Genomic DNA, 18,917 nt, shown 5'->3' on the forward strand with positions numbered 1-18,917 from the left:
TTGTTACTTCTCTTTGCAACAAATCCCCAGCCGGGCTATTGCCAATTTTTTAATCTTTATTGTCCGGTTGTTTTATTTGAATTTATAGCGCCTCTATCCTCATATATTTTTGGTTTTAATCCCTTTCCACATATATTAATTTGCAAATCTCCTTCTCTCATCCACTTATGTTGCTTTTTTGGTCTTGGTGGCAATAGACTTTCTGTGCAAAGCTTTTTTGTTTGATGTGTTGTCATTTGTTTATCCTTGCCTTCGATGCCGGCCAAATTTATCTTTAAAGTCTGTTGATTAGCAAACATATCCCATCTACTATCTTAATCCCTCCTTTACTAAGAAAAAATGACATATTACAATTTTCTAGGGATATTAGCATCTTTTGGAGGTGCTTACTCTGTATACTACAAAATCTTTTTCAATAATATATAATTTGGTTTCTCAAGGAAATTTATATAAAAGAATTGAAGAAGGCATTTTTCAGAAGTATATTATATGGTGTCATTCATAAATGCTTATATGAAATAACTGAACAATGAATTTATAACAGCCTCCAGAATGAGTGAATACCCTATTTGTCCAAAATTACATGAAACTATGATTTTTTATTCAAAAGATCTAAAACTACTTGAAACTGATTCTAACACAGAACCACAGCCTTCTACTCAAAGAGTGGTTCTCAGACCAGGGCCTGCAGTATCAAAATCACATGGTGATTCTTTGATTCTCAGACTCTCAAGCTTACCAGGACCTGATAATTCAGATTCTGCATTCAAACTAGACTCCTGGGTGACTCATATACACAGTGAAGTTGGAGAAGTGCTGGTCTAGACTAGGTGCTCTCATCTTTTCATGGGGACAATTGAGGCAGGATAATTACATGTGTTGGGTATTGTCACTGTTCAGCAGCATCCTTCAGACATTGCAAAATTGCCCCTGAGACAAGGTCATCTCTGGTTGAGAACCACTGCCCCACAGTGAAAGCTAGAGGTATCCTGGCAATCAAAACCCCATCTCATATCAGTTTGAACTCTGAGCAGATCAGTAAACTCCTTCAAGCCCCATTTCTGCAATGCGAAATAGAGTTTATAATAATACTAGAGGGCTGGTGCACAAAAATTTGTGCACTCAGCGGGGGGAGGTCCCTCAGCCCGGCCTGTGCCCTCTAACAGTCTGGGACCCCTTAGGGGATTTCCACCTGCTCCCCAGGGGATTGGGCCTAAACTGCAGTGAGACATTCCTCTGGCAGCCTGAGAGCCCTCAGGGGATATCCACTTGCCAGTGGGGAGCATGCCTAAGCTGCAGTCAGACATTCTTAGTGCTGCTGAGGAGGTGGGAGAGGCTCTCGCCACCACCTCTGTGCTGGCAGCCATCAGCCTGGCTTGTGGCTGAACAGAGCTCTCCCTGCGGGAGCACACTGACCACCAGGGGGCAGCTCCTGCATTGAGCGTCTACCCGCTGGTGGTCAGTATGTGTCATAGTGACCAGTCATTCCCAGTCGTTCTGCTGTTAGGGTCAATTTTCATATTACGTTTTTATTATATAGGATAGAAACCTGGTTCATGGGTGGGGGCCAGCTGGTTTTCCCTGAAGGGTGTCCTGGATCAGGGTGGGGGTCCCACTGGAGTGCCTGGCCAGCCTGGGTGAGTGGCTAAGGGCTGTTTTCACACTGGCCACACCCCCTTCAGGGTGGGGGTCCCCCCTGGGGTGCCTGGCCAGCCTGGATGAGGGGCTGATGGCTGTTTGCAGGCTGGACAAGCCCCCCAGCGGGGACCCTCACCCCATGAGGGTGTGGCCAGTCTGGGTGAGGGGCTGAGGGCCATTTTCAGGCTGGCCACAGCCCCTTCAGGGTGTAGGGTCCTGCTGGGGTGCCTGGCGAGTGTGGGTGAGGGGCTGATGGCTGTTTGCAGGCTGGCCACGGCCCCCAGCCACCCAAGCTCCCAGTGGAGGCTGGCTGGAAGCAGGTATCTGGGATTTATTTATCTTCTATAATTGAAACTTTGTAGCTTTGAGCAGAGCTCAGGGCTGGCAGGGCAGGCAGGAAGCTTGGCTTCCTCCATCGCCGGGGAAACCAAGCCTCCTGCTTGCTCCAGCTCCGTGGCTGCCAGCTGCCATCTTGGTTGGGTTAATTTGCATGTAGTCACTCTGATTGGCTGGTGGGCGTGGCTTGGGCGTAGCAGAGGTGCAGTCAGTTTGTGTGTTTCTCTTTTATTAGACTGGACTACCTCATAGAATGGACTTTTCTAATAATTAAATGAGACAATTCCTATAAAATGATAAGCTCTGGTCATGTGGCATAAAAATATCTAAATCTATCTCTTATAATTAATAAATATTTTAATATATTTTATTGATTTTTTTAAGAGAGAGAGAGAAACATCCACGACAGAGAAGTATTGATGGGCTGGCTACTGCACAACCCCTCCAGGGGATCATGCGTGCAACCTGGGCATGTGCCCTTACCAGGAATCGAACCAACAACCTATAGGTACATGGGACGATGCTCAACCACCTGAGGTACACTGGCCAGGGAAATTAATAAATATTTTATGAGGCTGTAAATGACAGTTCTTAACTGGTGATATAAGTATAAAATCCCTCATTATTTTGACAAATGTGTCAGGAACCCAAAGAGTGTGGTGCCCTGGATTGCATATCAAACTAGATGAGTTCTGCCATATTGAAAAGGAGAATAGCAATTTTCCAGAGATATAAGGTCAGTGTCCTCCCAAATCAGACTTTGAAGAAAAAGAGAAGTCAGGAATGGGGTAGGGTAGTAGGAGTTTCGATCTGTAGAAAACAGGAAAGTTCAAGAGAAGGAGACATAAAAACTAAGTACTCTTGATTTACAACCTGGTCACCTGGGATTAGAGAATCATTAGGGACATCTTGTTCTGTTTATTCCAGAGGCCCAAAGGAAAATCATGTACTTAGAAGTTGGAATAACACAAGGGAAATGTGCCTGATGAGCAGGTATAGAGAGAGCTGTAAATATCTCCCCTGTGCAGGCCTCAGCTTGTACAACGCTGGGGGACAGCACATGGCTGTTGCTTTTGATTCCTAAGCTGAGTCAGGAGCTGATGCTTCACTCCTTCCTGCTGTCTCATGTGGGGCAGAGCTTCAGTCTCCTCATCAACCATCCAGGGAGCAATTCAGACTTCCACACGGAGACCTTCCTCTCAGAGACCCATCCAGGTGAGTCTGGGAGCCCAGCAGGTACATCAGGAAAAGGTCAGTGAGGATGGAACCTGAGAATTTTAACCTGAGTCACCTGAGAGCCCAAACAATCTAGACCAGAGATAAGAGCTCACTGTGTTGGCATTTTGGGTTAAAGAATTAACTTGTAGTTAATTTAGGTAACACAGTAAGAAAGATGTGTTTGTTGGAATCTGCATTATAAGGACCATAGTTGACAATAAAGTGATAAGAATGAGAGTCCAGTTGGATGACACTGTAGAATGAGTGAGATGCATAAAATGATTGCAGTAAAATGAAAACATATCTGCGATTTATTTTTAGCAAGAAGGTAATAGAAAATTAGGTGGGAAGAACAGTGCAGTGGAGTGAGAGTGTTTGTATTAAATTTCAAATATTGTGTGCATTTGAGCATGTTTTGTGTTTATTGAAAAGATCCTGACCAGTCAGGGAGTTGGTCCCTTGCAATAGCGATTTGTGAGACATTCATTGCAGTATCTTCTCTCATGCTGGGTATTCACATGAAAAAAAGGTATTTAATGAGTCTGAAGAGGATACTAAATAGTTTTACTTTGAATTAATTACTTTATTATTGGCAGGGCTGCATATATTCTTGGATTTGTTACCCATTTACTTTCTCTATTGGAACAATTGGCAGGAATTCCTACCCCACACTCAGCCTTTTCTCCCAGTGGTCATGCATTCTTTACTTTTAAGGAGCAATTCTGGCATACATTTAGGAAATATAAATTGAGGACTGACCAAATTCTAGGCAAAGATATAGGGGGCTGAGAAAAAAGTCACTATAGTTATGTTGATGGAGAAATAAAGGTCACCCATTGTACCTTAAATCTTAATGCCACAGAGGCATCACAGTCAGTTTACATTTATGCAGTGAGGTTTTCCTGTACCAGCTTGGGGGGGGGAGGGAAATATCTCCAAATCTAATTAAAATTTCTTTTCTACTTCACGTGTGTTTTTAACATAAAATGCCCTTACTCAAGGGAAGCTAATGAGTGACCATCTTTCTCAGGGCCTTTGTATTGGCTGTTCCTTCTTCCTGGGAAACAATTTTCCTCTTAGTCTCTCGCTCAGTCTTCATTGAGGTTTGTGTTAAAGTGTCAGCCGATGGCAAGTCTGGGCTAAACTCTATAAAAAAGAACACCCTCTATCCTCTCTCTACAGTTAATGTGATTTACTCTTCTTTATAGCATCTCCACCATCAGATATATTATATTATCATTTTTATTTGATTATATTATTGCTGCATCATTAGTTTGTAGACTTTAGTTTTAAAGCATCCCATATTCTGAAAAGAGCTAAAACATGGCCTACAGTCAATATATATTATGCAAATGCATGAAAGATATCCTCAGTAAAAAAAAGTATACATTACGTTTGAAGAAAAGGAAATTCTAATGAAAAATGCCAATAGAGAAACATTAATGGGAACCAGATCACACAACAAAAATGGACATTATTTTCCTGACTCTAAAATATAAATGTGTCATTTATTCTCAGTTACTAATGCTTGCTAATGTGAAAATTAGTTATTCATTTTTTTCTATCTTTTTTCTTTTGTAGTCACCTCCAACACATGGAACCAGGCAATGGTACACAAATTTCAGAATTTCTTCTCCTGGGACTTTCACAGGCACTGGAACTGCAGCCCCTCATATTTGGGCTTTTCCTCTCCATGTACCTGATCACTGTGTTGGGAAACCTGCTCATCATCCTGGCCGTCAGCTCAGACTCCCACCTCCACACACCCATGTACTTCTTCCTCTCCAACCTGTCTTTGGTAGACATCTGTTTCACCTCCACCACCGTCCCAAAAATGTTATGGAACATCCAGACACAGAGCAAAGTCATCAATTATGAAGGCTGCATCACACAGATGTATTTTTATACACTTTTTGCAGTGTTGGACAACTTTATTCTGACTGTGATGGCCTATGACCGGTTTGTGGCCATCTGCCACCCCCTGCACTACATGGTCATCATGAACCCCCGGCTCTGTGGACTGCTGGTTCTGCTGTCCTGGATGATGAGTGCCATGGTTTCCTTGCTACATAGCTTAATGGTGTTGAGACTGTCCTTCTGCTCAGACTTGGAAATCCCCCACTTTTTCTGTGAACTCAACCAGGTGATCCAACTTGCCTGTTCTGACAACTTTCTTAACAATATTCTAATGTATTCTTCAGCTGGACTGCTAGGTGGTGGTCCCCTTGCTGGGATCCTTTACTCTTACTCTAAGATACTTTCCTCCATATGTGGAATCCCATCAGCTCAGGGGAAGTATAAAGCATTTTCTACCTGTGCATCTCACCTCTCAGTTGTCTCCTTATTTTATGGTACAAGCCTTGGAGTTTACCTCGGCTCTACTGCTGCTCACAGTGCACAATCAAGTGCAACAACCTCGGTGATGTACACTGTGGTCACACCCATGCTGAACCCCTTCATCTACAGTCTGAGAAACAATGACATAAAGAGGGCCCTGCAAAGATTCTTTGGCAGGTAAGCTTTTCAAGGGCCAACTTTACTAGGCTGAAGAATTGCCCAGGAATTCAGGTTTTAAGCATCAGAGTCAGAAGCCTGACAAAATTAATCCAACCTTTGGAACATAAGGAATAGGAAATACTCATTTATCTCATGAGTTAACATGAATTACTTTAGTATAATTTATTCTCTTATTACATATACTATAATTTCTATTGTTTTTATGAAAGAATAGTCATGAATTATATTACCCTTAGGGACAAAACTATACTTGGCTACTGTTCATTCACATAATTTTATTGTAGAAGAACATCTGAGACCACAGTTTTCACTTACATGTTCATCATTATTTTTTATAGCACTAACTGCACAACTCTTCTTGATAATGTAGTCTTTAACGTGCTAGTATGTTTTATAGCTGGTCTCCTGGTTTTATAGACTTCATTCTGTTATTCAACTGTGTGTCCACATGCCTAACTTAGCCACTGGCAACAATTGACTACTCAATACAGGTTTCCAAGAAGCATCTGCATGCATACATACATTTTACTAAATAGAGTGATCTAATATGGTTAGAGTCAGAGATGACCTTAAATATGATGAAGCAAAAAACAGCCATACAATTTATTTCTCTTCAAAAATATTTTTCATGCTGAATGTCATTAAAGTGTGGAATATTGACCTGGCCCAAAGGCTCAGTTGGTTGGAGCATCCTCCTGTGCACAAAAAAGTGTTGTGTGTTTGATTCCAGGTCAGAGCATATACCTAGGGGGGGTGCATTCAGGAGGCAATCAATGTTTCTCTCTCACATCAATGCTTCTGTCTCTATCTATCTATCTATCTATCTATCATCTATCTATTTTTCTATTACCTATCATTTACCTATCTATGTCTACCACTGAATCTATGTCTCCCTTCCTCTCTCTAAAAAAAATCAATAATAAAATAATAGTAAAAATAAAAAAATAAACTGTTAAATAGGATTTCCATGTATAAGTTTCCTTATTCATTTTGATGAAGCTTCTCCCAGGCCCAGAGATGCTTTCTCGGCTGTGCCAAGGGCTGCCCTGAACTGTGCATGAACTGGAGCCCAGGAGCCTGGGAGAGGATCCATCTATCCTCCATTCACCCTGGAGCTGGAGGAGGAGGGAAGAGGCCTGGAGGACACATCATGATCAAGTTTAAGTCATTGCAGAAGGATAACCTGGGTTACTTTATGATCTTCACACAACCTAGTGAAAAACCAGCAGTAAGTTGCCTGTCTCAAAATGACTGGAAGTTAGATATTCTAACAGACCAATTTTTTCCCCCAAATCCTGAATTGTTTATATGAGACTGTGTAAAAGGATCGTTGGACAAAAAGAAGTTAGAACATCTATGCACTAGATACAATGATCCTCAAGGTAAAAATAAAATTGGAATAGATGGCATACAGCAGTTCTGTGATGATCATTGCATGGAAGTTCAGAGCAGCAACACAGTGCAAGTTCTCCAAACATGAGTTCATGCAAGGCATGACAGACAGGAAATGACAGCACAGAACCCCAGATAACCAAGATGGAACAGGAATTGAAAAGACCAGCACGATTTAAGGATTTTCACCAGTATACTTTTTTTTATCCAGTTTACTTTAATCAAAGGACTTGTATGCAATGCATATTAGTATAACCAATGGACTCAGACACGGGGGTGGTGGGGGCTTGCCCTCAGGGGTGGAAATGGCACGAGGGGGGGGGGGCGAGGAGAAGGGGTCAATCAGGGACAAAGGAGACATATGTAAAACTTTAGACAATAAAAAATAACAACTGTGATGCATCTATACAATGGAATACTACGCAGTTGTAAAAAAGGAAGAACTCTTACCATTTGCAACAGCATGGATGGATCTGGAGAGCATTATGCTAAGCATAATAAGCCAGTCAGAGAAAGATAAATATCAAAAGATCTCACTCATTTGTAGAATATAATCCTATATAATACAGATGTGATATGCAAATTGACCCTCATGCCCTCACAAGATGGCTGCCTATGACCAGGCAGGCAAGGGTTTAGTGAAAGGTGACCAAACGACTGAACAACCAGGCTGCGTGGGGTCACCAGGCTGGCAGGAGATTAGTGAGGGACAACCAAACAACTGAACAAGCATGCTGCGTGAGGCGACCAAACCGGCAGGGGTGTTAGTGAGGGACAACCAGATGACTGAACAGTAGGTTGCATGGGGCAACCAGGCCAGCAAGGGGGGCAGTAAGGGATGACCAGGCCAGCTGGGGGGGTCAGTTAGGAGTGACCAGGCCATCAGGGAGGGACCTGTTGGGGGTGACCTGGCAGGCAACAGGGGGCAATTAGGAGCAATCAGGTTGGCACACAGAGGCAGTGAGGGGCGATCAGGCCAGCGGAGGGGGGGGGGCAGTTAGGGGTTACCAGGCAGACAAGCAGGTGAACAATTAAGAGGCAGCAGTTCAGAATTGAAATGTCCGACTGCTGGTTTAGGCTCAATCCCCAGGAATTTCATGCACTGGGCCTCTAGTAAACAATATAAACTGATGAATAAAAATAGACCCAGAGTCACAGAAGCATTGAATGGACTGTCAAACCTCAGAGGAAAGGCAGGGAAGGGTGAGTTGGGAAGAGATCAACCAATGATCACATATGCATATATGCATAACTGATGAACACAGACAATAGGGTGGTGAAGGCCTGGGGTGGTGGGGCCTGGGAGAGTTGGGAGAGGTCAATGGGGAAAAGGGGGACATATGTAATACTTTCAACAATAAAGATTGTTTTAAAAAAAAAGATAGAAATCAACCAATGTAATGCCTGACATTAATGGAATGAATGGGAATAAAATTGCATGGTCATTTCAAAAAGAAATATTACCTAATAGAATAGACTGTCCTAAAGATTAAATCAGACAATTTCTATAAAATGATAAGCTCCGGTCATCTGACATAAAAATATCTAAATGTATCTCTAATAATTAATGAATAGTTTAAAATGTTTTTATTGGATTTTTAGAGAGAAAGAGGAACAGTAACATCCATGAGAGAGAAGCATTGATGGGCTGCCTCCTGCACAACCCCTGCTGGGAATCAAGCCTGCAAACAGGCATGCCAACAACCTATAGGTGCATGGGACAATGCTCAACCACCAGAGGCACACTGGAGAGGAAAATTAATCAATATTTTGTGAGGCTCTAAAGGATACCTTTTAACTGGTGATCCTATATAATAAAAGACTAATATGCAAATCAACCGAACAGTGGAACAGCCAGTCATTATGACATGCACTGACCACCAGGGGGCAGACACTCAATGCAGGAGCTGCACCCTGGTGGTGAGTGGGCTCCCACAGGAGAAGCGCCACTCAGCCAGAAGCCCTGAGCCGAGCTCACAGCTGGTGAGTACTGGGGCAGTGCCGAGAGCCTCTCCAGCCTCCATGGCAGCGCTAAGAATGTACAACTGACGACTTAGGCCTGCTCCACCTGGGTAGTGGGCCTAAGACATCAGTCCGACATCCCCCAAGGGCTCCCAGATTGTGAGAGGGCTCAGGATGGGCTGAGGGACCCCCCCCCCCCCCGCTCAGGTGCATGAAATTCGTGCACTGGCCCTCTGCTATAAGTATAAAATCCCTAATTATTTTGACAAATTTGTCAGGAAGCCAAAGAGTGTGGTACCGAGGATTGCATATCAAAGGAGTGCAGTTCTGCCATATTGAAAAGGAGAATAGCAATTCTCTAGAGACATCAGAGCTGTTTCCCATCCCAATCAGACTTTGAAGAAAAAGGGAAGATGGGGATGGGATAAGGTAGTAGGTCTTTCGGCCTCTAGAAAGCAGGGGACATCAAGATAAGGAATCATAAAAACTAAATACACTGACTTACAACCTGGTCACCTGGGATTAGAGAATCATTAGGAAAATTTTCATTACTGCCTAATCCAGAGGCCCATAGGGAAATCATGTGCTTAGAAGTTGGAATAGCACCTGATTAGCAGGTATAGAGAGAGCTGTAGATATCTCCCCTGTGCCGTCCTCAGTTGTACAATGCTGGGGGACAGGAAATAACTGTTGCTTTTGATTCCTAAGCTGGCTCAGGAACTGATGCTTCACTCCTTCCTGCTGTCTCATGTGGGGACAGAGCTTCAGTCTCATCATCAACCATCCAGAGAGCAATTCTGACTTCTACACGGAGACCTTCCTCTCAGAGACCCATCCAGGTGAGCTTGGGAGGCCAATGGGTACAGCAGGAAAGGGTCAGCAAGGATGGAACCTGAAAAAATTTACCTGAGTCACTGTGTCTAATCATCCTAGCCCAGAGACAAGAGGTGTGCAGGGCTAGAGGCTCAGGGAAGGGTGTGTTTCTTTCTAATGCTTTCAGAGCTGCTGGCTGCCTGCATAATTGGCTCATGTTCCTTCTTCCATCTTCAAGCCAGCTGTGTAGCATTTTCAAAGTCTCTCTGAGTCCAATTATTTTGTCTCTTTCTTCAACATAAAGAGAACCACTATGCTTACCTTGGTCCCACCTGGATGAGCCTGGCTCATCCTCTATCCTAAAGTAAGCTGATTAACTACCCTGTTCCTTTGGCTACCCTAATCCTCTCCATGCTAAAAGATATATTATATTCCTGTGCTTGGAGGCTGGAGAAACAAGAGAGAAATGTGCCTGCAGAGCAGGTACAAAGGTTTATAAATATCCCTTCATCTCCCCTACCTGGCTTGGCTCAGTGGATAGAGTGTCAGCCTGTGGACTGAGGGGTCCTGGGTTCGATTCCGGCCAAGGGCACATGCCTGGGTTGCGGGCTCGATCCCCGGTGGGGGTGTGCAGGAGGCAGCCAATCAGTTATTCTCTCTCATCATTGATGTTTCTATCTCTCCTCCCTTCCTCTCTGAAATCAATAAAGAAATATATTTTTAAAAAAATATCCCTTCATCTCCAGTCTCCCATCATGTGTAAACTTAGCATGGGAGATATGGTTATGCTTATTTCTCACTGTTATTTGTTTGTTTGTAGCCCCAACTCTGGCTGGGGACTGATGCTGCACACCTTCCCACTGTCTTGCCTGTGAACAGAACTTCAATATCTATCATCAGCCATTCAGGGAGGAATTCAGACATCCCCACAATGACCTTCCTCTCATAGATCTTATCAAGGTGAGTTCAAAACCCAGCTGACCCTGCATGAGAGAGAGGGTCACAGAGAATGGAAGCCAGGAACATTTACCTGTTGTCACCTGAGAGCTCATTCTACTTAGCCCAGAGGCAAGAGATTGCTGTTTGTTTGCTTGATTAATTAATGTGTTTATTTCAGTGGCTACATAAAAATTCATAGTGTGACTGCTCCTCACACTTGATGGTTTTTCATACTCGTTATCATTACATTGCAATCATATCAATGATATTAAAATATGTTTAATTTAGGAAATTCAAACTATGGTTCTAATCAGGGGTGGTCCCCTTCCCTGCTCCCCCACCCAAGAGCCATTGAGCTATGTCCAGACAGATTTGTGACTGTCACACTGAAGAGGGGTGGGTGGAAGCATGGATGCTGTAAACAACCTTCAACTCACAGGACAGACCTCACCACAGAGAACAGTCTGTCCCAGAATGCCAACAGTGCTGAGGCTGTGAAACTCTGAGTTAAATAGCACCACCGTTTGGACAGTATTATGTCATATGCGAATAATGACAGTTTTACTCCCTACTTTCCAATTTGGATGCATTTTAAGTTTTCTTCTTGTCTGATTGCTGTGGCTAGGAATTCCAGTTCTATGTTGAGTAAGAGTTGTGAAAGTGGACATCCCTATCTTATACAGGCTCTTAGGGAAAATGGTTTTAGCTTTTGCCTTTCAAGTATGATGTTTGCTGTAGGTTTGTCATATATGGCCTTTGTAATATAGAGGTACAATCCCTCTATTCCCACTTTGCTGAGAGTTTTTATCAAAACTGGGTTTTGTATTTTATCAAATGCTTTTTCTCCATCTATTTGTAGGATTCTGCATTTTTGTCTTTCAATTTGTTTATGTGATGTTTGACATTTATTGATTTGTGAATATTGTACCAGCCTTGCATCCCTGGAATAAATCCAATGTAGTCGTGATGTATGATCTTTTTAATATGTTGCTGAATCTGATTTGTCAATATTTTGTTGAGGATTTTAACATCTATGATCATCAGGGATATTGGCCAGTAGTTCTCTTTCTTTGTAGTGTCTTCATCTCATTTTGGAATTATGATAATGCTGGCCTCATAAAAAGAGCTTCAGAGGATTCCTTCCTCTTAAAGTATTTGTAATAGTTTGAGGTTGATAGGTGTGACTTCTTCTTTGAATGTTTGGTAAAACTCCCAGGTGAAGTCCTCTGGCCCAGGGCTTTTGTTTCCTGAGAGATTTTTTTTATTACTGATTCAATTTGATCAGTTGTTATTGGCCTATTCAGGTTTTCTGATTCTTCCTGATTCAGTTTTGAAAAATTGTATGTTTCTAGGAATTTGCCCATTTTGTCCACATTGTCCAACCTGTTGGCGTGTAGTTGTTCATAGCATTTTTTTACAATCCTTTGTTCTGTGGTGTCAGTTGGTACTTCACTAATTCTGTTTCTGATTTTGTTTATTTGGATCCTCCCTCTTTGTTTCTTGATGAGTCAGGCTAAAAGTGCATTGATATTGTTTATCTTTTCAAAGAACCAGCTCTTGGTTTCATCGATATTTTGTATTGTTTCTTTGTTCTCTATGTCATTTATTTCCACTCTGATCTTTATTATTTCCTTCCTTCTACTTACTCTGAGCTTTTCTTGTTGTTTTATTTCTAATTTTTTAAGTTGTAGGGTTAAATAGTTTATTGGAAATTTTTCTTGGTTCTTGAGATAGGCCTGTAGTGCTACAAACTTCCCTCTCAGGACTGCTTTTCCGGAGTCCCATAGATTCTGGGTTGTTGTGTGTGCATTTTCATTTATTTCCAGGAAGTTTTTATTTTCTCTTGATCTCATTGGTCGTCCATTCATTGTTTACCAAAATGGTATTTAGCCTCCATGTGTTTGAAGGTTCGGGTGTTTTTTATAATTCAACTCTAGTTTCATGCCATTGTGATCTGAGGAGAAGCTTGATATGATTTCAATCCTCTTGAACTTGTAGGGACTTATTTTGATTTCTAACATGTGGTCTATCATTGAGAATGTCCCATGTGCACTTGAAAAGAATGTTCATTTTGCTGCTTTGGGTGGAATATAATTAATTAAATCCATTTGTTCTAGTGTGTTATTTCAGGTTGCTGTTTTCTTACTGATTTTTTGTCTAGAAGATCTATCCACTGATGTCAGCAGGGTGTTATAGTTCCCTACTATGATTGTACAGCTGTCGATCTCTTCCTTTAAGTCCTCTAGAAGTTGTTTTTATATATTTGGTTTTCCCTATACTGGGTGCATATATGTTTAACAGGGTTATATCCTCTTGTTGTATCAATCCCTTTAGTATTATATAGTGATCTTCCTTGCCTCTTGTTATGGCCTTCATTTTGAAGTCGATTTTGTCAGATATGAATATTGTTTCGAGGCTTTATCTTCACTTCCATTTGCATGGAAATTTGCTTTTTTTATCCCACCAATCTCATCCTGTGTGAGTCATATTTTTCTTAGCTGAGTCTCTTGTAGACAGCATATATTTGGGACATGTTTTCTTATCCATTCAGCTACCATATGTCTTTTGATTTGAGTATTTCATTCATTTACATTAAGGTTATTATTGATAGGTACCAATTTATTGCCATTTTAATTCTTTATGCCTGTGGTTCTCTATTTCTTCTCATTATTAAGATAGTCCCTTTAACATTTCTTGCAATGCCTTTTTGGTGGTGTTAAACTCCTTTAGCCCTTTTTTTTTGTCTGGGAAGTTCTTTATTTCATAATTGATTTTGAATGAAAGCCTTGCTGGATAGAGTAGTGTTGGTTTCAGAACCTCACATTTCATTACACTGAATAAGTCATGCCAATCACTTCTTGACACAGTGTTTCTGTTGAGAAATCAGCTGAAATCTCCTTTGTAGGAAACTAACTGTTTATCTCTTGCTGCCTGTATGATTATTACTCTGTCTTGAACCATTGCCATTTTAATATTATGTGTCTTTGCGTGGTTCTCTTGAGTTCATCTTAATTGAGACTGCGCTTCCTGAACGTGTGTGAATATTTCCTTTAACAGGTTATGGAAATATTCTATCATTTTTTTTTCAAACTAGATTTATATTTTTTTCACTTTCTTTTGTTCTTTACTTCTATGATGTGTATATTGTTACATTTGAAGTTTTCCCAAATTTCCCTTAAACTATCCTCATTATTTTAAGTTTATTTTATTTTTGTTTCTCTGCTTCATCCAGCTTAATTTTTATTCCTTTCAGTGTATTCTTAATGTCACATATGGTGTTCATTTTTTTATTTTAAATCTTTATTGTTGAGAGTATTACAGATGCCCTCCTTTCCACCACCACCGCCCCCCTTTGCCACCCTCCATTGAGTTCTTGCCATGCCTCCAGCCTTCACCACCTTATTGTCTGTGTCCATAGGTAAGGCATATATGCATATAAGTTCTTTAGTAGATGTCTTCCTCCTCCCCTCTCGTCCCTTCCCTCTAAGATTCGTCATTCTGCTTTATGTTCCCATGCACCTCTGCTTCTATTTTATTCATTAGTTTATTTAGATTCTATGTTTGTTGTTTTTATTTTTAGATTCTTATTGATAGATATGTATTTATTGCCATTTTATTGTTTATATTTTATATCTTTTTTATCTTCTTCTTCCTCTTCTTAAAGAATACCCTTCAACATTTCATGTAGTACTGGTTTGGTGGTGATGAACTCCTTTTGCTTTTTCTTGTCTGTGAAGCTCTTTCTCCAATCTTCAATTAAAAATGATCGCTTTGCTGGGTAGAATAATATTGGTTGTTGGTCCTTGCTATTCATCACTTTGAATATTTCTTGTTACTCCCTTCTGGCCGCAAATTTTCTGTTGAGAAATCAACTGACAGTCATATGGGTGCTCCTTGCTGGTAACTAACTGCTTTTCTTTTGCTGCTTTTAAGAATCTCTCTTTGTCTTTAAAGCTTGCCATTTTATTTTATTTTATTTTTTAAATATATTTTATTGATTTTTTACAGAGAGGAAGGGAGAGAGGTAGAGAGTTATAAACATCGATCAGCTGCCTCCTGCACATCTCCTACTGGGGATGTGCCCGCAACCCAGGTACATGCCCTTGACCGGAATCGAACCTGGGACCTTTCAGTCCACAGGCCAACGCTCTATCCACTGAGCCAAACCGGTTTCGGCAAAGCTTGCCATTTTAATTATGATGTGTCTTGTGGTCGGCCTCTTTGGGTTCCTATTGTTTGGCACTATTGTGCTTTTTGGACTTGTAAGTCTATTTCTTTCACCAGGTAGTATTCTTCATTTCTGAATGGTTCTTATTCATGGTTTCTATGTCTTTTTTCATGCTGCTGTAGTTCCCACTAAGTTCCTTGTTATTCTTATTATGTTCCTTATAGTTTTCACTAAGTTCCTTGAGCATCTTTATAACTATTACTTTGAACTCTATGTCTGATAAATTATTTAGCTCTTTTTCTGGAGATTCCTCCTTTTATTTCATTTGGGGATTGTGTCTTTTCTCCATAAGCTGTTTCTTTGTGTTTATTTCTATGTACTAGATAGAAATGCTATGATTCCCAGTCTTCGTGGAGTGGTCTTTCAAGGGAAGTGTCCTGTAGGGCCCAGTGGTGCAGCCTCTTTTATCTCCTGAATTGGATGCTATAGAAATATCCCTTGTGTGTGTGTGCTTTGGGGGCTCTTCTGTTGTAACTAGGTCGTGATTGTTGTTGGGCCATTTGTGGGTAAGATCCACCCTCAGAATGCCTGACTGTGAGGCTCAACCCCAACCACATTGTGTGAGCTGTTTTATAGGTGCTGATCAAACAAAACCAGAAAGAAAACAAAAACATACAAAGGAGCCCAACAAAAAAAAACAACTACAAAAGAAAGAGAAAGGTGAACAAGAATAATAAAAGAAGAAAATTATAAGAATACAATAAGAAAAAAATGGGAGGGGGGAGAATATGAAAGGAAAGAAGGGAGAGAAAAAATAACAATAAAGAATAAGAAGAAAAACAGTGAAAAAGAAAAGAAGGAAAAATAAGTGAAAGAAAGAAAATAGAACAAAAAAGGAAAGAGAAAAATAAGAGATGTGGAAAAAAAGAGAGAGAGAAAATAATAACAAATCAATAAAAAAATAATGAAATAAAAAAAAAACAAAGTGGAGTTCATCTAGGCAGAGTTTAGTGCACTCCTGGGATCTCCCTTTGTATCCTTCTCTTATTTTTGTCTGAGGCTGACTATTTTGTATGTTGACTCGGGACCTCCTAGTAGGGACTTTGGTGCTAGCCAACATCAGAAGCTGCCCACATTTGGTTCTCGGCAACCTATTTGAAGCTTGAAGTGATCCCCCTTTGTGACTGCCTCCACTGTGCATAACTACAGAGGAGGGACCAGGCTGCTCTCCAAGGTCAGCTTTATGGCAGTGTGGGCCTCAAAGGTGGGTCAGCAAACATCCCAAGGCACTTTGGGATCCACCTGGTCCCACCAATAATGCCCACTTGCTATCAGATTTAGTCACTGAAAAAACTTTCTGAAAGGGCTATTGGCAAAATCAGGAAGATGGGACCTCTGTCTCTCCCATGAGGGGGAGAGACCATTCAGACTTCAGAGAAGATGGTGGGTATGTTCCCCTATCCCAGAGCCACACACCTGAGACTCTCCCAGAATACAGTGTAACCATAGTTCTCAAACTTAATTCATTCCAGAAGGCTGTTTGACAAGAGATTTGTTTTAAAACCAAACCATTTTTTCTACATTAGAAATAAGGTAAATCGAACTACTTCATTCCAGATCCCCAAATGATTTCTTCTTTTAACCATATTATACAGAGTACACATCTACAGTACTATATAATCTAGAAACAAACACTTCTTTTTTTAATTTATTGAGCCACACCTTACTAGCCTTAAATGAATCACTTTTATCACTCATTCCAGGGGTGCAATATGCACTTTTTCACATATCATTGCCTCCAAAATGCAGTCACAGGCTAACTGCTTTTCTTTATCCAAATCAAAAACAGTTTTTCTACCACTTCAATTGCCTATGGTCTTTGTTTTGTGAGCCCTTTCATGCCCTTAGCAACATCAGCACATCTGATGGCCTCTTTAGGTTTTAAAATTGCGCTAATCATCCATTTCACCAACAACAAAAGCAAAACAAACAACAGAAAAAAAAAACCTGCATGAAAATATTCACAGCACTGTATACTTGACTCTCATTCTTTCCTTTGTTTGTGTCTTGCAAGACGCTTTTGATCATGCACAAAATTTGTTTGACACTCAAGACATGGTTTCTCTGAACAACTTCGTCAAGTACTGAGTTGTTCAAGTTGGGACACATTTGAGAACCCAGGTTAGACTGTATTTCCCTAACCTTGCAGGGCAAATCCACTAATAGGAAGGACAGTGGGGTCTGCTGGAAATCAGTAATTTCTATCAGCTCTCCAATGAGGGGGAGGTGCCAGTCAGGTTCCCAGGAAAGTCTGGAGAATGGCCTCACCCCAAAGCCAGTCACTGATGCTTCCTGAGTCTGACTAGACCTGTAGGTTGGGCTTCTGCAGCTAAGGGGAGGGGCTTGAACCTCTCAGGAAAGAATGGCTGTTGCAGAATTGGGGAGGATGACTGAGCACAGGTATCTTGAAAGCTACTCTCCATGTCTCTCCCCAATGCTTCTAACCCCAGATTATTCTCAGGTGACTCCAGTCTGCACCATCCCCCTCCACTGAAGCCAGGGTGAGTGGCTGTGAACTAAAATTCTGTGATCTGACTCTTTAAAAAACCATGTGGCTTCCTCTGTGGAAAACAGTGTGAAATATCCTCAAAAAATTAAAAATGCAACTCCCATTTGACCCAGTGATCCCACTCCTGAGAATATATCCTAGGAAATCAGAAATACCAATCAGAAAGAATATATGCACCCCTATGTCCTCAGCAGTGCAATTTACAATAGCTAACATTTGGAAACAGCCCAAGTGCCTATCAGTACATGAGTGAATAAAAAAAGCTGTGCTACATTTACACAATAGAATACTATGCAGCTATAAAAAGGAAAGAACTCTTACCATTGGCAATCACATGGATGGATATGGAAAGTACTATGCTAAGTGAAATAAGCCAGTGAGAGAAAGACAAGTATCACATGACCTCACTCACATGTGGAATCTAATGAACAAAAGAAACTGACAAACAAAACTGATCCAGAGACATAGAAGAATGGAACAGACTTTTGAACCTCAGAGGGAAGGTAGGGGAGGGTGAGTGAGTGGGAAGAGACCAAAGAACTTATATGCATACTAGAGGCCCATTGCATGAAGAGATTCATGCAATAGGCCTTCCTTCCCCTGACAGTCGGCACCAGTTTTCCTCCAGCCCCCAAGACCCAGGCCTTTGCTCTGGCTACAGTGGAGAAGCCAAGCCTGGAGGCTTCTCCACTAGAGCCATAGCCTAGACATCAAGCCTCTTCAGTCTTCAGTCATTTTCAGTCTTCAGTCTTCGCTCCATGCCTGCATATGCAAATTAACCCGCCATCTTTGTTGGGTTAATTTGCATACTCACTCCTAATTGGCTGGTGGGCATAGTGGAGTGACAACCAATTTGCATGTTTCTCTTTTATTAGTGTAGATATGCATAACCCATGGACACAGAGAATAGGGTGATGAAGGTCTGGACTGGAGGACAAGGAGCAAGCTGGAAGAGGTCAATGGAGGAAACAAGGGAGCATATGTAATACTTTCAATAATAAATACTTTAAAAATAAAAATATATAAGTAAATAAAAACAAAATTGCTTTATCTCCAGCAGGCTCTATTGCCCCTTGCTGGTAGAAGCCCTGCTGCTTTTCACTGATGGAAGCTCTGTGGGTAGGTGTTCCTGGCTCTGGCCCGGGAAGCTTGAGAGCCCAGCCTGGTATATGCGCCTCACTTCTCTCAGGGGGAAACCCCCACAGCTGAGATATGCCTGCTCAGCCTTCCTGCCCTGTGGAAGTGCGCCAGGAGTCGCATTGCCACAATCTCCTCCACTCTTGAGTTAAGGCGGGGACGGGGGGCGGGGGTAGAGAGGAGGTGTCCACGTCCACACGGAAGTGGATGGTGAGCGGAGCTCATTGA

The 18,917-nt window shown here is 41.5% G+C and overlaps 1 protein-coding gene across 1 annotated transcript; it reads left to right on the forward strand.

Moving 5' to 3' along the window:
* The first annotated feature begins 4,786 nt into the window (after positions 1 to 4,786).
* LOC102427610 (olfactory receptor 7A5) lies at positions 4,787 to 5,710 on the forward strand. The gene has a single exon (XM_006106439.1). It carries the CDS (start codon positions 4,787 to 4,789, stop codon positions 5,708 to 5,710), a length of 924 nt encoding a protein of 307 aa, XP_006106501.1.
* Positions 5,711 to 18,917: the final 13,207 nt, after the last annotated feature.

This window comes from Myotis lucifugus, unplaced genomic scaffold (assembly GCF_000147115.1).
Source record: "Myotis lucifugus unplaced genomic scaffold, Myoluc2.0 scaffold_827, whole genome shotgun sequence".
Lineage (NCBI taxonomy): Eukaryota > Metazoa > Chordata > Mammalia > Chiroptera > Vespertilionidae > Myotis > Myotis lucifugus.